At 38.1% G+C, this 27,646-nt stretch overlaps 1 protein-coding gene across 1 annotated transcript; it reads right to left on the reverse strand.

Moving 5' to 3' along the window:
- Window positions 1-18,283: 18,283 nt before the first annotated feature.
- On the reverse strand, window positions 18,284-19,623 carry LOC133814640 (uncharacterized). The gene is made up of 2 exons (XM_062247575.1): window positions 19,409-19,623; window positions 18,284-18,794 (listed from the first exon to the last, which is right to left on the reverse strand). Exons 1-2 carry the CDS (start codon window positions 19,621-19,623, stop codon window positions 18,284-18,286), a joined length of 726 nt encoding a protein of 241 aa, XP_062103559.1.
- Window positions 19,624-27,646: the final 8,023 nt, after the last annotated feature.

Raw genomic sequence — 27,646 nt, forward strand, 5'->3', positions numbered from 1 at the left:
CTATTTATCAGATGTTCTCAACACATGAGATCTGATAATGTTTGGACCTAGGTTTTCTGAAGAACAATGACTTTAGTTTATGTCACTATTCTGTTTTTCTGAGAGAGATTCCTAGATATTTTTCTATCCCTGAAAAGTTACGTTCTGTGAAAACTGATATCCAATATTTATTATATCCAATATATTAAAATATTTGTTATTTTAAACAAATTCAAAATAACTGATCAGTTATCAGATTTTTGTTTAAATAATAATATTTTAATCATATTAAAATATCTCATTATTTATTTAATATTTAAATAACTAAAATTGTGGAATCAAGAGACTCAGTACATCTCTTATGCGTGTAGCACAATGCATGTGCACTGTGCCACACGTGTACCTCATGCCTGTGGTGGCATGTGATTTTTCCCAATTTTTATTATTATTTAAATACCAAAAATCCCAAAAATAAATTAATTCAAAATTAATTATATTTTTGTTAAATCAAATAATTAATTAATTCTTAATTAATTAATTACACATAATTAAACAATAATTATGTTTGATACATAGAAAAATATTTTACTTATCACATAAGTCCTTTTTGCCCATTTTTGTATTTGCCTTTGACAGTGATTGTTTGAGCCATTTCGGGGACCATGGACCTATAACATTAAGCTCCAATAAATTGAAACTAAATAATTAAACTCTTTAATTATAATAGTTAATTTATTAATTATGATATTACTCTACTATAAATTCAGAATTGCACTCTTTATGTTATAGATATACTTTTACAGAAATCTTTTTCTTAAGTCATCCATTGATATAACCATCTTACAATAGTTCAACCCTCTAATTAATTAGTTCATAAATTAGAATGGAAGAATTAACATTTAACCTTTCTAATTTACTTCTTATTCCTTAAGTACCATTAATTCACTACTGAATAATTAATCTATAATCTAATTATAGATTTGAGCTCAAAATCATTCAGTTCCATAATTAACCCTTAAGGGAACTAATATACGATCCATTAGGAAAGATTAGATTTCGTATTGTTGATACATGTTCCCAGTCATCCATGATATTAAATCTCCAAAACAAAAGTCATTAGCCTCATTCTTTGAAGAGACCTTAACGAATGAATCAAAAGATTTAATAAACATGAACAGGAGTTCATGAACACTCAGGATTTAGGTTGATCTATAAATGATCATCAGTTATGATATGAATTACAAGTCTTTATTGTTAAATGGTTTTTGGATAAAGACTTTTATTCATATCGGTCCGTGTCATATATAATCATATTATATAAAGAACCTTTACCGAGATGTCTTTCCACATCAATAATCCGAATCTAGATTATTTGTATCATTATGATATTCAGTAAACCGTACTTACAACTCCAATTAAAGAATTCCATAACTTTAATTTGTTGTTGTTGACTATTTTTATTAGTTCATGTGATCTTAATTCTCTCGTACTAATACAAGATCACATCCTCAATAATGAATATGGAATTTTTCTGATATTTTCAAAATTATTCAAACAATAATTTAACAATCTAAATATAACAATAATAATAAACCATTGTATTTATTTATTCATAGAAAATCAAATGCCTTTACATGCTTTTAGCACACACTCCTAACAGTTACAACTTGGTATCAGAGCGTCCTAGGATTAAGGGTTCCTAAAGACTAGCTGGACATGTACATTCGCCGTGAAATCCAAGCTCGACTCAGGGTTTGGTAAATTGTGTATACATGACTATGTGCTTAAATTATCTGAATGAGATATGATTGTTAGTATCTATTTGATTAATAGGGAGCATGAGATACTGATTGGGCCTGGCCCTTGAATGCTATGCATGTGAATGAATATGGAAGAATATTTGGATAAATTGCTATATCTTGATTTCTTGTGAATGATTAGAGTTCCAGTGATGGATCATGAAAGGATTATTACCCTGTCATCATAGTCTGAGTGCCGAGTCGTTGATTGCAGATTGACTTCGATAATTATGCGTCCAAGAAAATCTATGCGACTAGCCTGCAGGTCTGAGACTAGAGATGATGATCAGGGCCAGACCCCTCCGCCAGTCCTTGAGAATTGGCAGCAACTTATGGTAGATATGTAGGCTTGGCTTCAGAGCCAAGATGAACAGATCCGAATTCTGCAATAGCAGACTCCATCAGGGAGTGTTGCCCCCATTGTGCCACCTGCAGTGGTACATGTTGTACAACCAATTGAGTTTGGGAACAAGTGGGAACCGTCATATGAGCGGTTCAGGAAACAACTGCCCTCGATCTTTGAGGGAGGACCTGATCCACTGAAGGCTGAACAGTGGATGACTATGATCACTACCATTTTGGACTTTATGAGGGTAGAGGGACATGATAGAGTGGCCTGTGCCACATATATGCTAAGGGAGGATGCCCGAATGTGGTGCGAGGTGGCATCACAGACTAGAGATGTTACTGCTTTGACTTGGGAAGGATTCAAAGACCTATTCAGTCATAAGTATCATAATGTTGCCATCAAGGCAGCGAAAGTAAATGAGTTCGTGGGGCTGGTTCAGGGCAGCATGACAGTTACGGAATATGCCCTGAAGTCTAACAGACTTGCAAAATTTGCATCAGATCTTGTGCCTACCGATGCAGCTAGGTAGGATAGATTCATTGGAGGGCTTGATGCTATGATAGCCCGGGATGTGAGAATTACTATAGTACCCGGAGGGACAACTTATGCCCAGGCTGTTGAGAAGGCTCTTACCGCTGAGGAAGCGGAAAATAAGATATGGAGAGAGAGTGCAATGAGGCGGGAGGACCGCAAGGCGGTGCCTCCATATTCTGGTTCTAGTAGGGGCGGAGGCCCTAGTGATTTGAAGAGGAAGACCCCTGATTCTTCGACCGTTCCTGGTTCTAATAGGAGAGGTCGGGGTACTCAGGATGGCCGTCAGGGAGACAGTGATTCATGGAGGACTTATCCAGAGTGCACAAGGTGCAGAAGATGCCATCCGGGCGAATGCTGGGCTAAGTCCTGTTATGTGTGCGGAGTGGTGGGACACCTCAAGAAAGATTGCCCGAAAGTGAAGAAGGGAGATGCGGGGAAGGTGGACAGCTTGACTCCAGCTCGAGTGTTCACCCTGACGCAGGCAGAGGTCAAGGCTAGCCCTTCGGTAGTGATAGGTCAGCTTTCTAGCGCTGGCACTCCTTTTACTGTATTGATTGACTCTGGTGCTACACATTCGTTTGTTTCTAGTAGGGTGATTGATAGACTGTGTAGAATTTGTGAGTATTGTACTTCAGGGTTTGGGACTATTTTGCCTACAGGGGAACTGGTGGTGTCTACGAGGTGGATTAGAGCACTGTCAGTGATAGTTGATGGTAGGGAGTTATCAGTAGACTTGATTGAGTTGAGTATGGAGAACTTTGATATGGTTCTAGGTATGGATTGGCTGGTTAGATATGGAGCTACCATTGACTGCAGGAAGAAGATGGTAACCCTTGAGCCAAAGGGCGATGATCCCTTTGTTTTTGTGGGAGTAGTGCATGGACCCCGCGTACCCAGGATATTGGCGTTGAGAGCCATAGACTTGTTACAGGGTGGATGCATAGGCTTTCTGGATAGTGTGGTGGATACCACCAAGGTTTCGCCAGTGGGACCGAAAGAGACCAGATTGGTTTGCGAGTTCTTAGATGTGTTTCTGGAGGACTTGCCGGGGTTGCCGCCGCGTAGAGAGATTCGGTTTGTTATTGAATTGGCACTGGAGACAGAGCCAGTGTCGAGGGCACCATATAGGATGGCACCGATAGAACTGAAAGAATTGAAGATACAGTTGCAGGAGCTTCTAGATTTGGGGTTCATCAGGCCTAGTTACTCACCATGGGGTGCTCCAGTTCTATTTGTGAAAAAGAAGGACGAGACCTTGAGAATGTGCATAGACTACAGAGAGCTGAACAAGTTGACTATCAAGAATAAGTATCCCCTACCAAGGATTGATGACTAGTTCGATCAGCTACAGGGTAAGATGGTGTTCTCAAAGATTGATCTTCGATCTGGTTATCACTAGCTGAGGATCAGGGATGAGGACATACCGAAGACGGCCTTCTGAACGAGGTACAGGCACTATGAGTTTCTGGTCATGTCGTTTGGTTTGACCAATGCACCAGCAGCCTTTATGGACCTAATGAATAGGGTGTTCAATGATTTTCTAAATCAGTTCGTTATTGTCTTCATCGACGACATCTTGGTGTATTTCAGTTCATAGGCAGAGCACGAGCTTCATCTTTGTCAGGTTCTTCAGAGATTGAGGGAGCATCAGTTGTACGCCAAGTTTAAGAAATGTGAATTTTGGTTACCAGAAGTATCATTCCTTGGACATATCGTGGGTACAGATGGGATTAAGATGGATCCATCTAAGGTAGAGGCAGTTAGGGATTGACCGAGGCCAAGGAATGCCTCGGAGGTGCGGAGTTTTCTTGGTCTGGCGGGTTATTACAGACGGTTTGTAGAGGGCTTCTCGAAGACAGTAGCACCGATGACAGAATTGACATGGAAGAATTTGAAGTTTATCTGGTCAGACAAGTGTGAAGATGGGTTTCCTTGAACTAAAGCAACGACTTATTACAGCGCTTGTGTTGAGTCTTCCTTCGGGGGAAGGAAAGTTTGTGGTCTACTGCGATGCATCAAGGTTGGGTTTAGGCTGTGTGTTGATGCAGAATGAGAAGGTTATAGCTTATGCATCACGACAGCTGAAGGAGTATGAGCAGCAGTACCCCACTCATGATTTGGAGTGAGCAGCGGTGGTATTCGCACTGAAGATATGGCGACACTACTTGTATGGGGAGAAGTGTGAAGTGTACACTGACCATAAGATTCTGAAGTATTTCTTTACATAGAAGGACCTGAACATTAGACAAAGGCGTTGGCTGGAGTTGGTGAAAGACTATAATTGTGATATTCTTTACCATCCGGGGAAAGACAATATGATTGCAGATGCATTGAGCCAGAGAAGCCCAGGTCAGATGTATAGTTCCATTCAGATCTCAAGGGAGTTAGCTGATGAGATGGTCAGTGTAGGGATAGAGTTGGTGGTAGGCCGGTTGGCCAATATTACTCTGCAGTCGACCCTGCTAGAGCGGATCAGAGAGGGACAATTGATAGACGCTCTGTTACAGGAGGTTAAAGAGAATGTCTTAGCGGGAGTAGCTAAGGACTATTCTGCTTCTGAGGCTGGTCTACTTTGGTATGAGGGAAGGATTTGTGTTCCGGCTGATGAGGGGATTAGACGAAAGATTCTGGATGATTCTCATACGACGTCGTACTCACTTCATCTGGGTACCACGAAGAAGTACCAGGATGTACGGATGTTATATTGGTGGCCCGGGATGAAGAAAGATGTAGTGGAGTACGTAGCCAGATGCTTAACCTATCAGCAAGTGAAAGATGAGCATCAGCGACCAGCAGGGTTGCTTCGGCCTTTATGTATTCCCGAGTGGAAATGGGAGGATATTACGATGGACTTTGTGGGAGGTTTACCCAGGACGGTAGGGCTTCATTACTTGGTGTGGGTGATAGTGGAAAGATACACCAAGTCATCCCATTTTCTTCCAGTGAGGTCGACATATACTGTGGATCAGTATGCTGAGTTGTATTTGAGGGAGATCGTACGTCTCCATGGGGTTCCTAAGTCTATAGTGTCAGACCGGGATCCCATCTTCACTTCCAAGTTTTGGAGTGGTTTGTAGAAGGCTATGGGAACTCAGTTGAAGTTCAGTACAGCCTTTCATCCTCAGACTGACGGACAGTCTAAGAGGACGATTCAGGTGTTGGAGGATATGCTCAGAGCGTGTATGATTGACTTTGAAGGTTCATGGAGTAAGTATCTCACATTGATTGAATTTTCGTATAACAATAGTTACCAATCAACGATTGGAATGGATCCCTATGAGTTGTTTTATGGGAGGAAGTGTAGATCACCCATTCATTGGGATGAGATGGGTGAGAGGAAGTATTTGGGGCCAGATGTGGTTCAGAGAACAAGTGAAGCTATAGAGAAGATCCGAGCTAGGATGCTCGCTTCACAAAGCAGACAAAAAACCTACGCTGATCCTAAGCGTAGGGACGTTGAGTTCCAGGTTGGGGACCACGTGTTTCTTTGAGTTTCACCATTGCGAGGGCTGAGGAGGATTGGAAAGAAGGGCAAGCAAAGCCCTAGATTTATTGGACCTCTTGAGATCCTGGAAAGGATCGCTCAGGTGGCTTACAGGCTAGCCTTGCCACCATCGTTTTCTGGAGTCCATGACATATTTCATGTTTCTATGCTCCGGAAGTACGTCTCATATGTTACTCATATGTTGAGGTATGAAGACTTGGAATTATAGTCAGACCTAGCTTATGAACAGCAACCGGTTCAGATCTTGGATCGAAAAGATAAAGTGTTACGGAATAAGACGATTCCTCTTGTTAAAGTATTGTGGAGGAATAGTAAGGTCGAGGAAGTGACCTGGGAGCCTGAGACAGTAATGCGGGATTAGTATCTCGAGTTATTCAGGTAAATTTCGAGGACGAAATTCTCATTAGGAGGGGATAGTTGTAACAGCCCAAATTTACTAATAAGGCTTAAGGTCCTTGATTAGTGTGCCAGGATGGCATAATTGGAATTTATGCGATTTAATGATTAAAAGCATGTTATATGACTATTTGAATATCTATGATGCATGACTATGTGTATTAGTATGCATGTAGGCCCTGATTAGGTTAGAAGGTCATAATCGTAATTTTGGCCCGTTGAGAGCATAATTGTATATATATGTGATAAATTGATGAGACCACATTATTATGTGGATATATTTCTAATCTGTGATTCGAGACGATCCTAGTGAGCAGTTTAGCGAAAAAGTCACGGCGAGAATTTATACCCAGCTCGGGGCGAGCCTGGGGGTATTTCTGGAATCTAGAAAATATTGGAGTCAATTTTGACATTGAGGAATATAATTGGTGATTGGTTAGGTGTCGGGAAGTAAGCGGAAAATATTAGAGACACTCGAGCAATTAGTGGGAATTGGGTGAAATGACCAAAATGCCCCTAGGAGGATTAAACGGTTTAGGAAACTAGGGGAGGGAAAATGGGTCATTTTTCTTATAAGGGATAAGTATTATCAGGCTTTATACTTAGTGGAATTTGTAGAAGGGGCTGGAATTCTGAAGGAAAGAAAAAGAAAGAAAAGGAGGGAAAGAAATGGAATTAGAAGTCTACCCTTTTCTCTCTCTCGGTTCAAGTTTTCTTCATCATCTCTTGAGGACTTTTTGGGCAGAAACTTAGAGAGAATCAGAGAAAAAGCTTGAGGTTAAGGTCTTTGATCTGGCTGGAAGAATTGTCAAGGATTTAGCAAGAACAAACCATCCACTTGAGGTAAGATTTTCAGGTTTACACTCAGTTTTTTGTATTGGTTTTGAGTTGAATTTCTATGCAAAGTTCTGTGGGAATCCTAGGGAGTTGAGGCTGAGGATTTGAGGAGGAGAAGGTCAAGGTTGTGAGGAGGACAACCTAGGCTAAACTCATCTAGCAAAGGTAAGGGATTCTAGTTTGAACTTTATGGTTTCGGTGGCTGTTTTGCTGATTTTTTGTAATTCTAGGTGCAGCTATGGTGAAATCTTGGATTAGGGGTGCATGTGCTTAAGTTTTGTATGGTTGGGGTGCTTGGGATGAGTTAGACATGTTAGTAAGCTTGATTTTATGTTTGGTTGAAGTTTTGAGAAGTTTTGGTATGGTTTGGCTCGGGGAAAGTCGAAGGAGGGAAAAACAACATTTGCTGTTTTGTGACTAGCGCTACAGCGCTATCCTTTGGGTGCTCTAGCACTAGGCCATTTACCCTAGGACGATTTTGGGCTCTGTTTGTAGCACTGTAGCGCCCTCCAAAGAGTGTTGTAGCGCTACCTTGTTCCCAAAAAGGGGTTTTTGAGTTAGTTTCATGGGTTTTTGCCCGGGGGTTCGGGGTTCGATTCCACCACCCCGTTTGGTGGAATTGGGGCTTCCCGAGGGCTCGGGACTGGTCCCGAGGCTAGGTTTTGGACTTGAGGTTTGGTGATGATTTTTTTCTATGGTTGTGACTAGGTATGCGCTAGGGCTCAAGAGGGATCGTGCTCAAGGGTCAAAGTAAACGAAGCTAGCAAATTTAAAGGTAAGAAAACTGCACCCGGTTATGTGTTTGTGATGGGACTAAGTGCTCCCTTTAACTGTATAATGTCATAGATGGTATTATGCCATGGGACATGTGATATACGGCCTAAGGGTGCCGTAAATTATATTTGCGCACAGGGCGCGACTCGGCCACTGGTAGCCGAGGACAGCTTAACATTCACTAAGCTCGGTTTAAGCGGGCCAGAGTCAGTGGGATAAATAGAGGGTGCGGCCTAAGGGCGTTAACCCTAGTTATCATATGTGGAATGGTTATTGATGTGAATTGATATATTTGGTATGATGAACACTTGATTATCATGAATACTTAAACTGATTGAGTACCTGCCTATGCATTATGAAATATCGGATTGTGTGTTGATTGATTGTGCTTTGTTATTGTGTTTTCTTGCTGGGCCTTGGCTCACGGGTGCTTCGTGGTGCAGGTAAAGGCAAAGGCAAGTTGGACCAACCCTGAGATGGAGAGCTGCGGGGCTGAATGTACATAGTTAGCTGTTCGGCTGCCATGGCCGAGGAGTGGATCAGGACAAGAAATGCTTAACATTCTGCTTTGCCTTAGAGTGGCTAATTACTGTATTTAAATCCTAAATATTTTGTAAACGGTCTTAATCTTATTATTTTTGGGATGCCATGTTTTAAAGTTAATGTTTATTTATAAAAGATGAAGCTTTATAGACCAAAATCTCTTAACCCTAGTTCCACTATAGTTTCAGTAACACGTTTTTAATTAAATGACTTGTTTAGCAAGTATAGCACCTTTACAAACACACAGTGTGACGGTCTTGGCTATCCAAGGCATTACAGAGTTGGAAACGGAGCATTCGTTGCGGTCCAAGGTAGATGAGTAGATCATCTGAAGTTCGGAAATAAATACTTAATTTTAAAATATGTATATTTTATTCTGGATTTTAGTAGAAATTTAATTTCAGTTTCCATGTTGCAATTAGAACGATTTGTTATGACTTTCACAAGTTTTAATATTCCTATTTCTTTCAATGGATCACAATTGTGTATTGCATGTTTGGAAAATGGGCTTTATATTCTACGACCTAACGAACCCCTCGCTCTTAATAATGATTTATTCAAAGTAGCTAAACCTAAGACCAAAAAATGTCAAAAGACCAATAACGATAATATGATGTATTTATGGCACTTGAGACTAGGTCACATTGGCTATGATAGGATTCAAAGACTTACAAAGGACGGACCTTTGAGGGAACTCACCTTGGTGAATTACCTATCTGTGAATCTTGTCTAGAAGGAAAACTGACCAAGCGTCCATTCTCTGAAAAGAGTGATAGGGCCAAAGAACCACTTGGTCTTGTGCATTCAGATGTTTGTGGACCTTTGAATGTACAAGCCAGGGGTGGTTTTGAGTATTTCGTCACTTTCATTGACGATTACTCTAGATACTCATGTCTTTACCTAATGCATAAGAAATCAGAAACATTTTCAAAGTTTCAGGAATTCCTAGCAATGACTCAGAACCAATTAGGTAAAACGTCAAAGATCTTGCGATCTGATAGGGATGGAGAATGTTTTGATATGTAGTTCCAAGACCATCTTAAGCTTTGTTAACACTTGGGTAGTGAGATATAGTGTGATTTTGATATTGAGGTGTAGAACAGTTCTAGTTTATCAAAGGTGTTTGAGTTCTTTAATTTAAGGTTCTTCTAGGTAAGTTTCTTCTTTGATGGTTTAGTTTTTTTTTTTCATCTCTTTTCTTTAGAAACTCACCATTCTTTATGTTTGGTTTTAGGAGTTCCAATCCCGCTCTTTTCTCCAATATTTCAGTTTTTGGTAAGGAAAATTAGGTAGTTTAGTATTAGGATCTAGTTATGATATGGTTTATGTTTGTATGATCTAACATTTCAGGTACAATAAAGGGGTAAGTGTGTCTGGACCTAAGGTGACGGACCTATGTCCGGTTATGACGGACTTTTGTCCAGGGCTTGATTGCCACCCTTGTATAAACACTTATCTTTTTATTATATCTGACTTGTGAATATGACCCATAATTACAATTATGATTACAATTTATGACCTATGACCTAAGTTATGATTATGATTTATGACCTATGATGTATGATCTATGACCTATGACTTATGACTTAGAGTGTGACCTATGATTTATAGATTATGATTTAGAATTCTGACTTAATTTATGATATGATCTAGAGGTTTGTGTTGGTATGACTTTTGTGAATTTATGTTATGTTTGATTATATGACTAACCCTTGATTGTATTTTCCTTACTGGACTTAGAAGCTCACTCCTTATGATGTTGTTATTTTTTTTATTTTATTAAAACGTGTTATTTTTAAAAGTTTTATTTAAATATTTTTCATTTTTATGTTAAAGACAATTATGTTATTTTTTTTAAAAAAAAACCATGGCCATGTATTTATTTTCAAGTTTTTTTAGTTTTTATTCAATAAAAGAGCAATATTTTCGATTACGACCCAACGCTATGTTTTCGGTAATCTATGAGAAATTAGGGCATTACAACAATGGTGGTTCGAGAGGACAACAACTGGGCTTCGAAGCCCAAGTCTCGGGGAGAGTCGTGGTGGTGGTGGTTCTTCTTTGAACAGCCTAGAATTGCCGGATTTGCACTATGATTCTCAGACCTCCATGGATTCCGGCGAACATCGACTTCCAATTCTGATGGTCGTCGAGTTTGATCTTTTACTGGGTTTTGATGTCCAAAACACAAGTAATGCAGTGGTCGTTGTCATTTTGGTGGTGGTGGCTTGAAGCGGTCGGAAAACACTCGGAAGTGTTTGAAAAACTTAGCACCACTATGACTTCGAACGACTCTAGGTGGCGTAGGAGGGTGCGTGTGAGGATGGGCTCGCGAGGGTCGAAGGTCGGTGGCCTTTTGCGTCGCCTGGTCCGGCGCGTGTTGACGGTGGACGGTGGCAAGGAGGCAGTCAGGCCTCACATTGACGCATGCGGGAGGGAGAGGAAAAGAGGCGGCTGCGCCATGTTTTCTTCTTGTTTGTGTGTTGATGGGAAAAATGATGCCCTAATATAGTCCCAATTCGAAAATGATAAGAAATTTTTGTGCTTTTTTACTTGAAAGTTTTTAGGGCACACTTTGGGAGCCCTTAATACTCTTTTAGGACACCCAAAGTGAGACCTTAAAAAGTTACCACTCATATTATACATTTAAATTTTCTATTAACATTTTTTAGAACCCACATATGTTTTTAGGACACTCATTGCGAGTCCTAAAATGTGTTTTTTAAGGACTCTCAATGAGAGTCCTAAAAACTATAGAGATATTTTTTAGGACATACATTTAGGTGCGTGTCCTAAAAAGGTGACCTAGAAAGGGTATTTTTGTAGTAGTGAAATCTATGTACCAAAATATAGCAAAATTTTCTATAGAAAGATTAGAAAATAGTTTTTCTTCAATATCAATAAAAGTGAAAGAGAAAGCATAATAAAAGTAAAAAATAAAATACCTATTAGAAAGCATGGAGTGTCAATGTAAAACTTGAGGACATTTCAGGTTGAAAAGTCAAAAAAGAAAAAAAAAATTATATATATAAGTGGTGGGCCTCACTTTTTTTCTAATATTCATATTTTTTTCCATTTTCTTCTCCCTCCCCCACCCTTCTTCTTTCTTCTTTCTTCTTCTTCTTCTTCTTCTTCTCTTTCCTTGCTTTTCTCTTTGCAACAACCAACGGCAAGGACCAGTTCATCCACCAATCGAACCGCCATTTTAGCCACATGCCATGTCTACACCATTGGTGGTTGGCGACGAACTCATCCCTAAATTTTGGTGACCATCGGAGTGGAGACGCGCCTAGAAGTAAACTTCGAAGTTTCGTCGTGAAACTTTGAACGTGTTTTTCGGCTAGCTCTGGCCACCACTCAGTGAATGGTCGATACCGTTAGAATCAGCGTGAGGAGAGGAACGTCGCCCACTAAGTCATTCTGGTCAACTTGTCATTCTTCTCTAGAGAGATTTTGGGTATCTCCGCCCTTTTGGGAGCGCTTTCCGATGATACCGATGGTTGTTTGGGCTAATGAGTTGTATATTTGTGATGTACTCATCGAGGGGGCGTTTCGATATATGCCATGCATATATTCGTCAACGTTTCTGGTACACCGCTCACTGCTGGCACCAACCACTATTGTGCACCGCTTGGGTGAGGTTCCAGAACTTGAAATTTTAAATATGGTCATATTATGTGTCATTGGACACAATTTTGAATAAGGAATTCAATGATGATAATCGTTTGCTCATTTGGTGAACGTAGGAAAACATGATATTAAAATTGGACTAAATCACTCTAAGATCACCGTTAAGCTTAGGAGCGTCGCTTTGGGCTCAGATTGAAAATTCTAAGGAGGTAGGGACTCAACTTGACTATTGGACTTATTTTACTCGTATTGAATTGCATTAAACATATTCCAATTTTTATATTTATAAAATGTTTGAAAAATTGAAAATTTAATCTGCATGTTTTCTAATCTGTTCTGAGGGCACTAAGTGCCAAATATATTTTTGTTCACTTATTTATGCAGGTTATGATTTTTTGGTTTTATTCAAATGCAGCTATTATGCTGCCCAAATTTCTAAAATATAAATGGAATATGTTTCTTTCTTTTCATGTTTACTTGCATTTGGTTATTCCGATGAGAGCCATAGTGATCATGATTTGTGCATGTTGTTGTTTTGCGACCTAGTCTTTGTGTCATCATAGGTAGATCAGGCGTCCACTCACATGTAGGTGTAAGGATCTAACATCTATATACAGGAAGTGTTCAAAGCCTCCCCTTTATGGTGGTTATCAGGTCCGGCTACCCGGTTTTGGATGTCGGTTTTCTATGGTGGGTAACGGGAACCATGGATCTAGTGTACGGTGTGATGTGCACTTGTAGCTATGCTCTTATGATTATTTGTGGTTTCCCTCTATTTTGGTTTATACATGATGATGCATGTTTTGTTTTCAAAGCTAACCATGCAGGGGTTGTATTAAACATTTGGGTCCTATGTTATTAGTTGCTTTCCTACTGGGCTTTATAAACTCACCCCCTATATCTCTCTCATTCCAGGAGCCTAGTAACGCAAATGTGGAGAAGGTGAATTATTGATGGAGCCACTGTATTTAGCCTAGTTCTATTTAGTGTAATTATCTTATCTTTTGAACATTATATATGTATTTGATTTGGAACCTAATGATCGGTATATCTGAATTAGCTATGTAATAGTTAGGAATAAGGAATGGTGGATGCTAAGTATTATTTTAGATGTTTATGACTTATTAAATTTAATTGTTTGGGGACTACATAATTGTGGGAATATTATTCTATGTATCATGATAAATGATCATGCATGTATCACTAATAGTTTTATATATAATTATAGGAGTTATTCCATTATTTTAACTTATAATTGTAGTGCTATTTAATATAAACTAAGGGATCATTTATAAAGACTATTTTCCAACATAGGTTAAAGTTTGACCTTTGACCACCTAAGTTATGGATATTACAAATCTGCCACGGCCTAGGGCTCAGGTCCTGACAGTCAAAAAGGTGGTGTATTGTTATATTTAGCACATTTTAACAAATGTATCTCTCTAATGGTGTTCTAAAAAGTGTGCTAAATTTGGAACATGTTAAAAGTTGTGCCAAATTTAGCACAAGATATAACATGAGCCAAATTTATCACAACAATAAATGTCACGTTTTTATTTACTTTTTTTTACAATAAAAAATGAAAAAAGATTACTTTTTGTATATTATCAATAAATAATAAATGATTTGTTGACTTAATTATTTAATTTATATTTTGTGCATTAGAGAACAATTACAACTATTGAGACAAATATAGCATTCACTCATATTTTTGTACTAAATTTCGCAGAAAATTTACATCTTGTATTATTCCCTTAACCAAGGAAAGAGAATTGCTAGAAACTTTAAAAAGGAGAATATCTTCCAAACAAATTTATATTGGATGGATGGGGTTATTTTCTCCAAGACTCTTTAGTTTAACAATAATAACTGAGAACACTTATCGTGCAAAGTATTTCATAATTGCAAAATATATATATATATATTATTATTATTTTATCTAAATGTTTATAATTACAAGAGTACAGTCTTATATTTTTAGTGGAATAATATTGATATTAATAAATTAAGATTATTATATTCAAGAGATTTAATTAATAATCTAAATTTATAAGAGTTTGAAATTATAGATTTAATAACGATTCAGGGTAAGAGTTGAAATTGAGAAAAATGAGGAACAAGGCATATATTGGAAGAAATTTGTTCTTCAGGGTCAAATATTTAATTGAGACAAATTAATTAATATCTTAATTTTTGAAATTAAAATATTAATTAATATAATTTCAAAAAATATTTTTTAAAAAAAATTTGTATTTTCAAAAATGAAATTTAAATAATTAAGATAATTAATTTTGAATTAATTATTTTTACTTATTAAATGATGTGAAAATATATTTATGATAATTCAAATGGATTTGAATTTGTTATAATATTTTTTCTTTAATTAATATGATGATAAGTCATCAGTTTAGATATATATATTTCAATAAATAATTAAAAGAAAGTCGTTGGAACACATCCTTGAAACAAGGAATGTGTTACACACCAACTATAGTGTTACTTTAGTTGGCGTGTAACAAGGTCCAAGATTAGATCTTGGATATTTCTTTATTTATTTAATAATTGGTTATAATTTGAATTTCGAATTTAATTAATTCTTTTATAAATCTATCATATATAAATTGTTTTGAAATATATGCTTAACAACGAGAAATTTTTAAGCTTTTCACAGAGAGAAAACTATATCGTATTATTTTTCTCTATCCCTGAAAACTGTCTCAAACCTAATATTCTAAGATTTCATGAGGTGAGTATATCATGTGAATTAGAAAATTTCCCACCATTCCTCTACGTGCCCACACACATCTTGAGGAGTAGAGATAGATCTTGGAAGATCTTGGTCCGAGTACTCAAAAAATGCTGCTTTGGATTGGATGTTCGTTGGAGGTACTAAAAGATATCGATGATTCTTGATTGTTCTTCAACTGGTAAATCCTCATCATCTTTTACTTTCTCTATGGTTAATGTTTTGCTTATTAATGGATACGATTATTTAAAGATTGTTCAAATAATTTTTTTTAAATCTATGGGCTCGCCACCGTGTGCTTTTCGCTATGTATATGGTAAACTAGTTACCAACAATTATTAGAACCATTAAATCTATCTGTAGATTCAATGATCTTGATAACCAAAATATTTTGCAAATCAACAACCATTGTGAGAAAAAGTATTTATTGTTGTCACCCCAACCTATAAAAAAGAAATTAATTTAAAATTTATAAAATAATTAAAATAAAAAAAACATACACATTTTACTTGGTCGAGAATTTGAAGGTTCCCTTTGTTTACACCTAATGGTCATTACATCACAATCCTCATTATGTATGACAAAACTTCATGGTAGAATAGGACACATCATAGTCTACCTTATCTACACATACCTGGTTTTGATATTCCTAATTTTTTATATAGGAAAGGAAAAAGATTTTTGAAAAATAATAATCCAAGTATTCTAACATAAACATAAAATGAGATCTCAAGTATAGACACATATATAGATATGAAGATATTACCTGGCAAAAAGAATAATAAGACTCATTATGAAGACAACGTCGAGTTCTACTTTCAAAAATTGAAGAGGATGACTCCAAACTTTTCAGAGGAGATCGATACTGACGAGAGCGCGATATAAAAGAAACATGATCCGATTAGGAGACAATGAGTTCTTATAAAAAAAATTGTCTCTTATTTCCAACCCTTCCTCCTAAATCACTAGATCTACTTCTTTTGTTCTTAATCCCCTTCCCCTCTCCCCTCATGTGTTTTCTCTCTATCTTTTTTCCCACACGAATTTTTTTCTTTGTCTTCTTTCTCTCCTTCACATGCTCGTGAAATTTTGTGGTGAAATCCTAGTTTTTTATGTTTATTTTTTTACTTTGAATGAAGAAGAACAAGAAGAAAAATAGAAAGCTTAAGAAATGGGTGTACTTTTATTATGAAACCTTAATTTTTTTTTATTTTAAATTAAGTCAAAACTTGAAAATATAGTTTACCTCTTATTTGTTGGAATTATCATTTCTAATGGCCAAAAAAAAATATGAAATTGAAAGTTAATGCAAAAAAAAAAAAAAAGAATCTATGCAAAAATAAAAAATTAATATTTACTTGTTACTTGTTGGTAACCTCATATTAACTTTTTCTTCTAAACCACCTACATGGCATGTCAGTATATTTACATATTTATCTAGTATCAGTATTTGAGTAATAGTCATTGAAAATTTTTCTATATATATTACAAATTTATGGTAGATAATAAGTTTAATAGCACTAGGAATCTGTTTTTTATATTATAATATATCATATTGTTTAGGTGGCAACTCTACATTCTGCAATAGGCTAAAATATATAATAGATTATTTATGATAATATCTTCTTTGTTTTGTTTTAATAGTAGTTTAATTGACGTTATATAATTGTATATATATTTTAATTACGTAAAAAAATTGATAAATTATATAAAAATCTATGTAACAAAATATACCAAGACTATATATAGAAAGATTTGAAAATAGTTTTTTCTTCAATAATAATAAAAGTGAAAGAGAAAGTACAATAAAAGTAGAAAATAAAACACCAATTAGAGAGTATGGAGTATCAAAAAGGTGGTGCATTGTTATATTTAGCAGATTTTAACAAAAGTATTGCGTTAATGATGTTCTAAAAGTGTGCCAAATTTAGAACATGTTAAAAGTTGTATCAAATTTAGCACAACAATAAATGTCACGTTTATTATGGTTGTGTTTGTTAAAATTTTTGTTTTAGAATTTTTTAAACACAAAAATGGAAATATTATTTTTATTTTTGTTTCTTTATTTTTATAAAAAATTATGTTTTGTAACCATATTTATTTTTTGTTTTTAAAAACAAAAAATAATAAATGTGTTTGATAACTTTTATTTTTATTTTTTGTTTAACAATATAAAATGAAGTGTTGATTTGAATAAGAAGAAAAAAAGAAACAAAAAGTCGAAAACAATTTTAAAAAATTTTGAAAGTGAAAAAATTCTATTTCAAAATTTAATGAATTTTAATTGAAATTTTAAACAATAATAAATAAAAATAGAGTTACCAAAAACGATTTTATGTTTTTTTCTTTTGGTAAGCGAGTAAATTGTATTGCAAAACAAACAAAAAATACAGCAGTTGTACCAGTCTATACATCAACTCAACAAAACTAATAACATCTCAAACATGTTATGAAACTAAGCTTACTCATCAGCACTCACTCCTAATAAACCTGTGTAAAGAATTTTATTATAGACATCCAATTTGATCGTATACTGAACAGACCAAAGTACACTATTCCAATAAGCTATATTTCTAACTCTCCATATATTATAGACAAGGCTTGACAGAATAGCCCAACTCACTAACTTCTTGAATCTATCCAGCTTGCTTATTTTTATCCATTTAAAAATGCCTTCAACTGTACAATAATGGGTCCGAACTTTCAACCACACCAATATGCTTTTGAACACAATGAGCACTAAAAAAACAATGAAGGAAGAGATGCTTATGAGTTTCCTCCTTCAAACCACAAATGCTACAACAAGGATCTATGCTCAAATAAAATTTTCTCATGCGATCCTTAGTTTTCAATCTCTGTAAAAGATAAAGCCAAGTGAAGATTCTGTGTTTAGGAACACTTAATCTATTCCAAATAACAGCATAGGCAAACCTAGTTTGGTTGGCAGTGATTAAAACCTTATAGATCTCAGAGATGGAGTAGGAGGTTTGCTCAAACCTTTGTTTGGATAAACTGCTTTTGATTTTACCTTTAATTCGCACAACCTGCTGCCAGTACCAGTTACTATCACTAGGAGCTATGTACTCCAACCAATCTTGGCCTTTTAGGTAAACCGAATGAACCCATTTCACCCAAAGGTTTTCCTTGTTCATTGAGATATGCCAAACATGTTTCCCAATAGCTGCCAAATTCTAGTAAACAATATTTCTCAAGCCCAAACCTCCTTCAATCTTATTTTTACATACATCTCCCCAAGACACATAAGCGGGGCCATTATTCTCAGGTGTACCATGCCAAAGGAAAGCTTTACAGATTTGGTTAACTCTATCCAATAGGGCCTTCAGAAGGATCATAACTTGAGCCCAATAAAGGTGAATAGACATCAAAACTGCATTCACAAGAGTAAGCCTGCTAGCAAAAGACAAATGTCTTGTACTACAAATTCTAATTCTATGAATCAGCTTCTCTACTAAAACATTACACTCTGCCAAACTAATTCTTTTTGAGCATATCGCAATCCCATGATAGCGAAAAGGAAGAGGGCTTTTGATAAACCCCGAGACTAAGAGGATTCGGTTCACTTCCTCTTCAATCATACCATGACAGTAAACCGCCGACTTACACACATTAGCTTGTAAACCAGAAGTGTCAGAAAATATTTTAAACCCTTGCAATAGAAGCACTATTGATTTGTAATCTCCTCTACAAAACAGAAGAACATCATTTGCGAAACAGATGAGTTAATTTTAGATCTTTACACACGTAATGGAAATGGAAATTAGTATTGCAAGCAACCTTAGCTAAGGTTCTAGATAAGAATTCCATACAGATGAAAAAAAGAAGAGGAGATAAAGGGTCTCCTTGTCTTAAACCACTCTTAGACTCAAAGAAACCATGAAGTGAGCCATCTAAAAGCAAGGAAACCCCGAGGAGTACACACACAAATCATAATCAGCTTCACAAACTTAATTGGAAAATTTAACGCCACAAGCATTTGCTCTAAAAAAATCCCAATCAACGGTATCATAAGTTTTTTTTTTTATGTCCAATTTGATCATGCAGTTGGGATGCACATTTTTCCTCCCATAGTGAAGAACTATATCCTGACAAATCATGATATTATGAACAATAAAATTCCCATGGATGAAAACCCCCTGATTTTGAGCAATTAGGCCTGGCAAAATAATTCTGAGCCTCTCACAAATCAATTTTGTAGCCACTTTATACAATACATTTCAACAAGAAATTGGACGAAAATCACCAATAGTGGCAGGAGAGTGAGATTTCGGAATAAGGGTGATTGTAGGAGTATTTACCTCTTTGAGCAATTGTCTGGAATGGAGAAAGGATAAAACTGCCTTACTAAATTCAGCTCCAATAAGAACCAAATTAGATTTATAAAAGCCACTACCATAACCATCTGGACCCGAAGCCTTCTGATTTTGAATGGAAAAGATGGCTCGCTTAACCGCTTCTGGCGTGTAATCTTGGAGGAGGATTTGCTAATGCTCTTTAAAACTAGAGGCCTCATGTTGATCACAGATCTTAGCACCTTTTTTCTGTGACACATTTGGGTACCTAAGAGGTCTTTATAAAAGGAGAGGATTTCCTTGGTTACCCCATCCTTAGAATCCACCCAATTCCCATGCATATCCCGAATGGAGTAAATAGTGTTACACCCAAATTTCGAGAATGGAAATTTTGATCTTGAAAGTCAGGCTCGTAAATTGTATGCTCGAAATAAGCATATTCATCATATAGTCAGCATTAATGAGAAGGTCAAGGGAAGTCTCGCTGAGTATTAAAATGACGGCATCGAAATTGATGAGCTCGGAGCTACGTGGTCCCGAAGGTGTTCCAAGATTACAAGTCGAGCTCGAAGCTACAATGAAAAAGGTTCAACATTTGTATAAATCTCCTGGTTCATATTTTACCATCAAACAAGATGGTTTGAGCTCAGGTATTGTGAGCTCGGAAGGGATGATCTCGACAAAGTTACTTGTTAAGACCAAGGTAAACCGAGGTAGCGAGCTCGTGATAGTTAGTCGATCTCGAAGGCATTCAAATATTTGAGGTCGATAGCCAAGTGTGAACATAGTTACTGTTTGAGAATCCATATATCTAAGGGATTGGTTGTAATCTATTATTAAATCCTGAATATCATGGGATTTATACGCGTATTATATAATTATATGCATTTATTTGGATTTAATTTGAGATTTGAATAAAAACTCCTGAAATGTGATGGGAGATATTCTGTAAACCAATCTATAAATAGATTGGAGCTATTCATTGGTAAAGGACTGATAAATTGGTATTGGGGAATACTCCGTTAAATTGCTTCCAAAAAGCTTTGAGAGAATTCCATAGTTGAATAACATTGACTCGTGGACTAGGCAGATTTTAACTGTTGAACCACATAAAAATCATGTCTTTTATTGTTTGTCTCTTCTGGTATTTTGTTTAATTCCTCTTCATTTCTAAGTTGACGAAAAAAGGCATCAACAGTTTGGTGCTTTCATTGAGAGCCATTAACACATGACGTGAGCTTTAATCAGAAAACCTCATGAATCATCAATGGCCGCTACGAACAACCCCAGTACTGGTGGGCGTCCATTGCCCCAGTTACCTGAGGAGAAGACTCCTTATAACGAGGAACATCCCCGACGACCTGGAAAGTAGCCCATGGTGGACCCGGACCCGGAGGAGAGGAGTGAATCATCCAATTTTCAAGAACCACCTGCTCCCAGGCCTAATGAGGATCTGTACTACAACCTCGAGAGATATGTTCCTATCGTGGAACTTGAAAATTGCCAACTATGTAAACAATTGGTAGAGGTGACAAAACGGAATGAAGAATTAGCCAGGCAAGCTACTGATGCCAAGACACCTCCACATAGGCCTAGAGGACGTCTCCGTGGGAGCACGGCCGCCAGGAGGGAGGAACAAGCACCGCAGGTGAACCAGCTGAGGCCCAAGAGAAGCACCCGGGCTGAGGCCACTATCAACTCGACTGCAGAATTATCAATAGGAGCGGGTAATAACTAAGCCCCCTAGTGGCTCGGAAATTGAATCCTGACGCGACAAGAAACAACCTAGAGCCTGTCCAGGTAAACTCTGAGCCATCCAGGCCCAATAATGGGACACAGTCACCGTTATCCATAAGGAATCCACAATCACCAATAAGGCACCCTTCGCCAGTCCAAGAGGTCCCACGGCCTGCACCATGGAGGCCATCTCGCAACGGCAGTCGAGATGTAAACCGACATGCTAGGCTGGGACAAAGGAACGAGAGGGAGGCTACCTGAGATCACAGTTCTCCTCAACCCTCGGGAAGCCAAAAAGTAAAAATCACAAAATGCTGGAACAAGGAGACCAACAGGGGACCCACCTCGTAATCATCGAGCCACGCATCCAGAGAGGGCTACAAGTTACGCAAGCGTAAGCTCGGACTACACTCGGTCCGTAAGCATTTATAATACTGAGCCAATGTATACAGGGAATCGAGGGAATCACATTGATCTGCGGGATCATCTAAACCATAACCATTGGCGAGATAATCCCCTGTACCCTGATCTACGAGACCATCTTAATGGTCGTAAGCAGCCAGCATATAACCCTGTACCAAGATAGGGAGTTGGAGTTGTTATCAATGATAACCAGCCCCCTCAAGTCCAGGCTCAACCCCCAGTGGATCTAGTCGAGGAAAGGATTGATTAGTTAGAAAGAGCATTCAGGCTCCTGCAAGATGAGCGTAACAGGGACAAAGCTGAAGAGTTTGACAAGGAGCTCGAGCCTTTTGCCCCGCATATTTCCAACACTCCATTTCCCCAAGGATTAAAAATACCCCATGTACAACTATTTGATGGAAACTCGGACCCATATAGTCATCTGAGTACTTTTAACACCATCATGCGAGCCAGCAATGTTGGCTACGAGCTCAGATGTATGTTGTTCCTGGCTTCTCTTACAGGACCCGAAAAAAACTAGTCTGAGAAGTTTAGAAGACATTCAATCATGTCCTGGGATCAATTAGCTAGAGAATTCAAGAAGAAATTTAAATCTATAGTTGCATCAGGCCCGAAGCCTTAGCCTTAACTAATGTCTGACAACAGCAAGACGAGTAGCTAAAGAGTTACCTTACGAGATTTAACCTAGAAGTGGCCCGAGCTCGAAATGTCGATGATAGTGGCCACCTGATGGCCGTTAAAGCTGGTATTTTGCCAGGAAGTCCCCTTTGGAAAGATTTACAAAGGAAACCTATTAGGTCACTAATTGATTTCAATCGAATGGCCCAGAGGTTTGTTAACATAGAAGAGGCGAGGTTAGCATTAAACCTAACCTCTCAACCCATAACTACAACGACAAACGTGAACTCTGCCTCGACCTCGGCTGCCCCATCAACTTGAAGATTTTCCAGGGAAAACCCTTCTAAAAGGAAGAAGAATGAAGGGAATAACCTCGAGTATGATGGAGGTAAGAAGAAGAAAGGGGATAAATATTTCTCCGTATACAAGGTGTATACCAAGCTCAATGAGACTCAGGAGAATATTTACTTGGCCAATGAAAATCAGGTTCCATTCAGACGACCTTACCCCCTGCGGAATCAGAAGGCAAAAAGGGACTCAAATAAATACTATAGATTCCATAGAGACATCGGAAACACGACCGATGAATATCGGCAATTGAAGGACAAGATCAAAGGTTTGATCTTGAGGGGATATTTTGGTCAGTACATCAGAAACCAAAATCCCAATCAAGCCTCAACAAGTCAGAGGGCAACAACTGCACAACCTGCCGAGCACAACAACTCCCGAGCTCGGGAGGACAAGCGACCCCCACCGATTGATGGAGAGGATGTAGTAACCATCTCAGATGGACCTCATATTGCAGGCTCGGGCAGGAACACCCAAAAAAGATATGAAAACAAGCACAAAAATGAGGACGGTTCTCCTTACGAACCTGAACCACGAGCTCAAAAACAATAGAGGGTTGAGACTCAACCCATAACATTTACCAAAGAGAACGCGTCACATGTCCAATTTCCTCATAACAACCCCTTGGTCATTACTCTCCAGCTCGTGAACAAAAGGCTACGCCAAGTCCTAATTGATAATGAGAGCTTGGTGAATATCCTTTACAAATTCACTCTAGAAAAGATGAGACTCGCGCTTTGCAATTTGAAAGCGTGTGCAACAACGTTGTACGGTTTTTTGGGAGAAAAGAATGCCTGTATAGGATCCATTGAACTCCACGTAACCTTTGGAGACTATCCAGTCTCAGTAACCAAGATGATGGAGTTGGTAGTGGTGGATCTCTTGTTAGCCTACAACGTATTGCTCGGGAGACCCGCCCTGATTTGGATAGGGGGAGTGTCGTCTGTCAAGCACTTGGCCATCATGTTTTTGACTTCTAGTGGCATTGGGACGCTGAAGGGAGACTAGCTCGCAGGAAGGGAGTGCTACAACATTTCCATACGAGGAAAATGTCTGACAAGTGCGCAGGCACTGGTAGTTATTCAAGAAATAAATGAAGTTGTTTTCAGGATTGATGAGATGATCGATCTCAGAGTAGATGAGAGGGCCAATCTCGAACCTCTGGAAGAGCTCGAGGAAGTTGAGATCGATACAGTAGATGTCACGAAGGTGGTGAAGGTGGGTAAGAATCTTTTTGAAAAGGAAAAATAGTAATTAATTTGCTTCTTGAAAGAAAACCAAGATGTGTTCACATGGTCACACTCGGACATGATAGGAATCAGTCTGAATGTCATGAGCCATGCACTCAATATTGACAAGAGCTTCCCCACGAAGTAGCAAAACTGAAGACTCCTGGATGATGATAGAAATAAGGCCCTTAAAGAAGAGGTCGATAGGTTAAAAGCAAATCGATTCATATGGGATGCCTTTTATCCTGATTGGATCACAATTCTGGTGTTGGTCTTGAAGCCCAACGAAAAATGGCGAACCTATATCGACTACTCAAATCTTAATAAGGCATGCCCTAAAGACTGTTTCCCTTTACCTTGGATAGATCAGCTCGTAGATGCCACTGCAGATCATGGCATAATGTCATTCATGGACACTTATTCTGGATATAACCAGATCGCCATGCATGCACTAGATCAGAAACACACGAGCTTCATGGCCGACAAAGGGTTATATTGCTACAATATCTTGCCTTTCTGGCTCAAAAATGCTGGAGCCACGTACCAAAGGCTGGTGAACAGGATGTTTGCCGAGCAGTTAGGAAATAACATGGAAGCTTATGTTGATGACATGTTAGTCAAATCAAAACATAACGATAACCACGTGGATGATCTCGTAGAATGCTTTACTGTACTTCGAAAATACAATATGAAACTTCACCCACAAAAGTGCTCATTCAGAGTGACTTCGGGAAAGTTCCTTGGATTTATAGTAAATGCACGAGGGATAGAGATTAAGCCTGACAAGATTAAGGCATTGATAGATATGCCCTCACCTCGGAAGCAGAAGGAAGGCCAGAGCTTAACTGGAGAGATGGTGGCATTAAGTAGGTTTATCTCAAAATCTACAGACTGATGTCTTCCATTTTTCAACCTTTTGAGAGGGGGTAAAAAATTTGAGTGGACGGAAGAGTGTGAGCTCACATTCTAGAATCTTAAGAAGCACCTCGCCGAACCACCAATTTTGTCGAAACCTATCATGGGAGAAATTTTGTATCTATACCTCGCTACAACCGAGCAAGCCATTGGTGCGGTGCTGGTACGTGAGGAAAAGAAGGTACAAAAGCCTGTATACTATGTCAGTAAAAGGTTATTGGGGGCAGAATTGAGATACCCATTAATGGAAAAACTAGCTCTGAGTTTGATACATTCATCTCAAAAGCTCCAATCCTATTTCCAAGCACATCCTATTCATTTGCTAACTGACCAGCTGCTACGACAAGTTTTGTCCAAACCAGAGGCTTCCAGAAGATTGTTAAAGTGGGCTGTCGAACTCGAGCAATTCAAGGTCACATACCACCCAAGAATGACCATCAAGGGACAAGCCCTGACAGATTTATTTGTTGAATGTACTGGAATCTCGAATGATGAAGTTGTAACCCCAGCCCACGAATTGTAGAAACTTTATTTCGATTCCACTCAGCGTTAAGATTCAACTTCGAAGCATCAAACAACGAGGCTGAATACGAGGCATTATTAGCAAGACTTCAAATAGCCAGAGAGCTCAAAGCAAAGGCTATGCACTGTTATAGCGACTCACAAACTAGTCGTCAACCAAGTTTTAGGGGAATATCAGGCTCGTAGCATAAAAATGGCCGCATACCTAGAGAAAGCAAAAGCTGCAGCGAACAATTCAAATTCTATGCTATAAAGCAAGTCCCCCGAGAACAAAATTCAAATGCAGACGCATTGGCCATGCTCGCTACAACCAGCAAGGCCTATACACTGAACGTGGTTCTAGTAGAGTTCCTATCGACCCCGAGTATCAGCGAGCCCGTCGAGGAGGACGTAGGCATGATCGACTCACAACCAACCTAGATGACCCCAATAATTGACTACCTCAAAACTAGGAGTCTCCCAGCAGACCAGAACAAGGCTCGAAGGTTGATGTATTAGATCTCAAAGAGGGTATTCTATGCCATTATGTCGTTGTGTAACTCCACCCGAGGCAAAGAAAATTTTGGAAGAAATTCATGAAGGATTTTGTGGAGATCACACTAGGGGGCATACTCTGTCCAAAAAGGTTATAAGACAGGGGTATTTCTGGCCCACAGTCAAGGCAGACGCATTCGAATATGTCAAACGATGTGATAAATGCCAGCGATTTGCCTCAATTTCGTGAGCTCCACCTATCGAGCTCACCATGTTGAGCTCCCCATGGCCATTTGCAGTATGGGAGATCGATCTCATAGGCTCATTGCCAATAGGCAAAGGTGGATTAAGGTACGCTGTGGTCGTAGTCGATTATTTCACGAAATGGACTAAAGCTGAACCCTTGGCGACTATCACCTCGGAAAAGTCTTAGACTTTGTTGTAAAAAATATCATCTGCTGATATGGGATGCCTAGAAAGATAGTGTTAGACAATGGAACCCAGTTCAACAGTGATCTGTTTACCCATTTCTGAGAAAAAAATGGGATAATAAAAAGCTTCTCCTTCGTCGCCCATCCCCAGTTAAATGGCCAGGTCGAAGCAGTTAACAAGACCCTTAAAAATCTCCATAAAGAAAAGGTTAGAAGAGGCAAAGGGAAGGTGGCTCGAGGAATTACCTCAAGTTTTGTGGGCTTATCGAACCATAGCTCGGACTTCAACGAGGCATACTCCCTTCTCCTTAACTTATGGGTGTGAAGCCATGTTACCTATTGAAGTCAAAATCCCCACAATACAGAGCCATGCCTACAATTAGGCCTCAAACCAATCCCAAGTCGAGGAAAGTCTAGACCTCATTAAAGAAAGGCGAGATGAAGCTCAATTGAAAAATGCTGCATACCAGCAATGAGCTACATGGTACTTCAATAAAAGGGTTCGAGAAAGAAAATTCAGATTGGGAGACCTGGTACTAAGACGTGTATTTTTAGCTGCACAAGACCCTTATGCTGGGATACTCGGACCTAACTGGGAAGGACCTTACCAGATCGAGTCTATCATCCGACATGGGGTGTATAAATTGGCGAGATTGAATTAAGAGTTGGTTCTGCGAGCTTGGAATGGTGGCATGTACGATCTTATTATCAATAATGTAGGAATGGTGTTTTCGTGGTAACCAACCTTGTTTATTTTTCTGATTGTTGTTAACAAAATGTTAAGTTTTGTTGAAAGTTGATTTCTTTATTAAATGTTGTATTTTTTGCAAACTCTCTTAATTCCATAACCTATGGTCATACTCATAGGATATTAAGGGAGCATCAGTGGTATACAATCATACCATAAGTTAAATATGTATATATATAATAAAAATGCATGGATCATTAACCGGATAAGAAAGTTTAAGTAAACACGCAAACTAATATAGATGTCTAGACCTAACCCGACATAAAAGTTTATAAGTGTATAACGCGATCTAAAAGTGTATGGAATAATAACCAAACATGCGAGCTAAAGCTATATGGGCATAACAAGATTGTAAGTGTATGGAATACAAACCAAGCACAAGCTAAATTAGTTTAGAACAAACCAGCTAAAACTAATCGACAAGTAAGAAAAGTTGGAATAAAAAACCAACTACAAACTAAGTCGATTCCGAGGCTTGAAAATTTTGCAAAAAATTAGTTACGACCTCAAAACCTTGAGGACCCACTTGAGGATGAGAAAAAGTGACTAGAAAAGCAAGATATAAGTAAACTACTAAACTTAAATGCCAATTAAGTACTATCGAGTAGATGGTAAAAGTAAGGTTCGACCTTAACATTAACGAAGTTGAACATGTATATTTCTAATAAACTATGCATGAATGCATTGAAATTCGAGCATAAATCTAATAGACGTATTTATACGGATAAACAAATATAAAAGCAAGTCTTTAATATAACATGCCCAAAATATTTCAACCCCGAAATGTAAAGCACATATT

This window comes from Humulus lupulus, chromosome 2, assembly GCF_963169125.1.
Source record: "Humulus lupulus chromosome 2, drHumLupu1.1, whole genome shotgun sequence".
Classification (NCBI taxonomy): domain Eukaryota; kingdom Viridiplantae; phylum Streptophyta; class Magnoliopsida; order Rosales; family Cannabaceae; genus Humulus; species Humulus lupulus.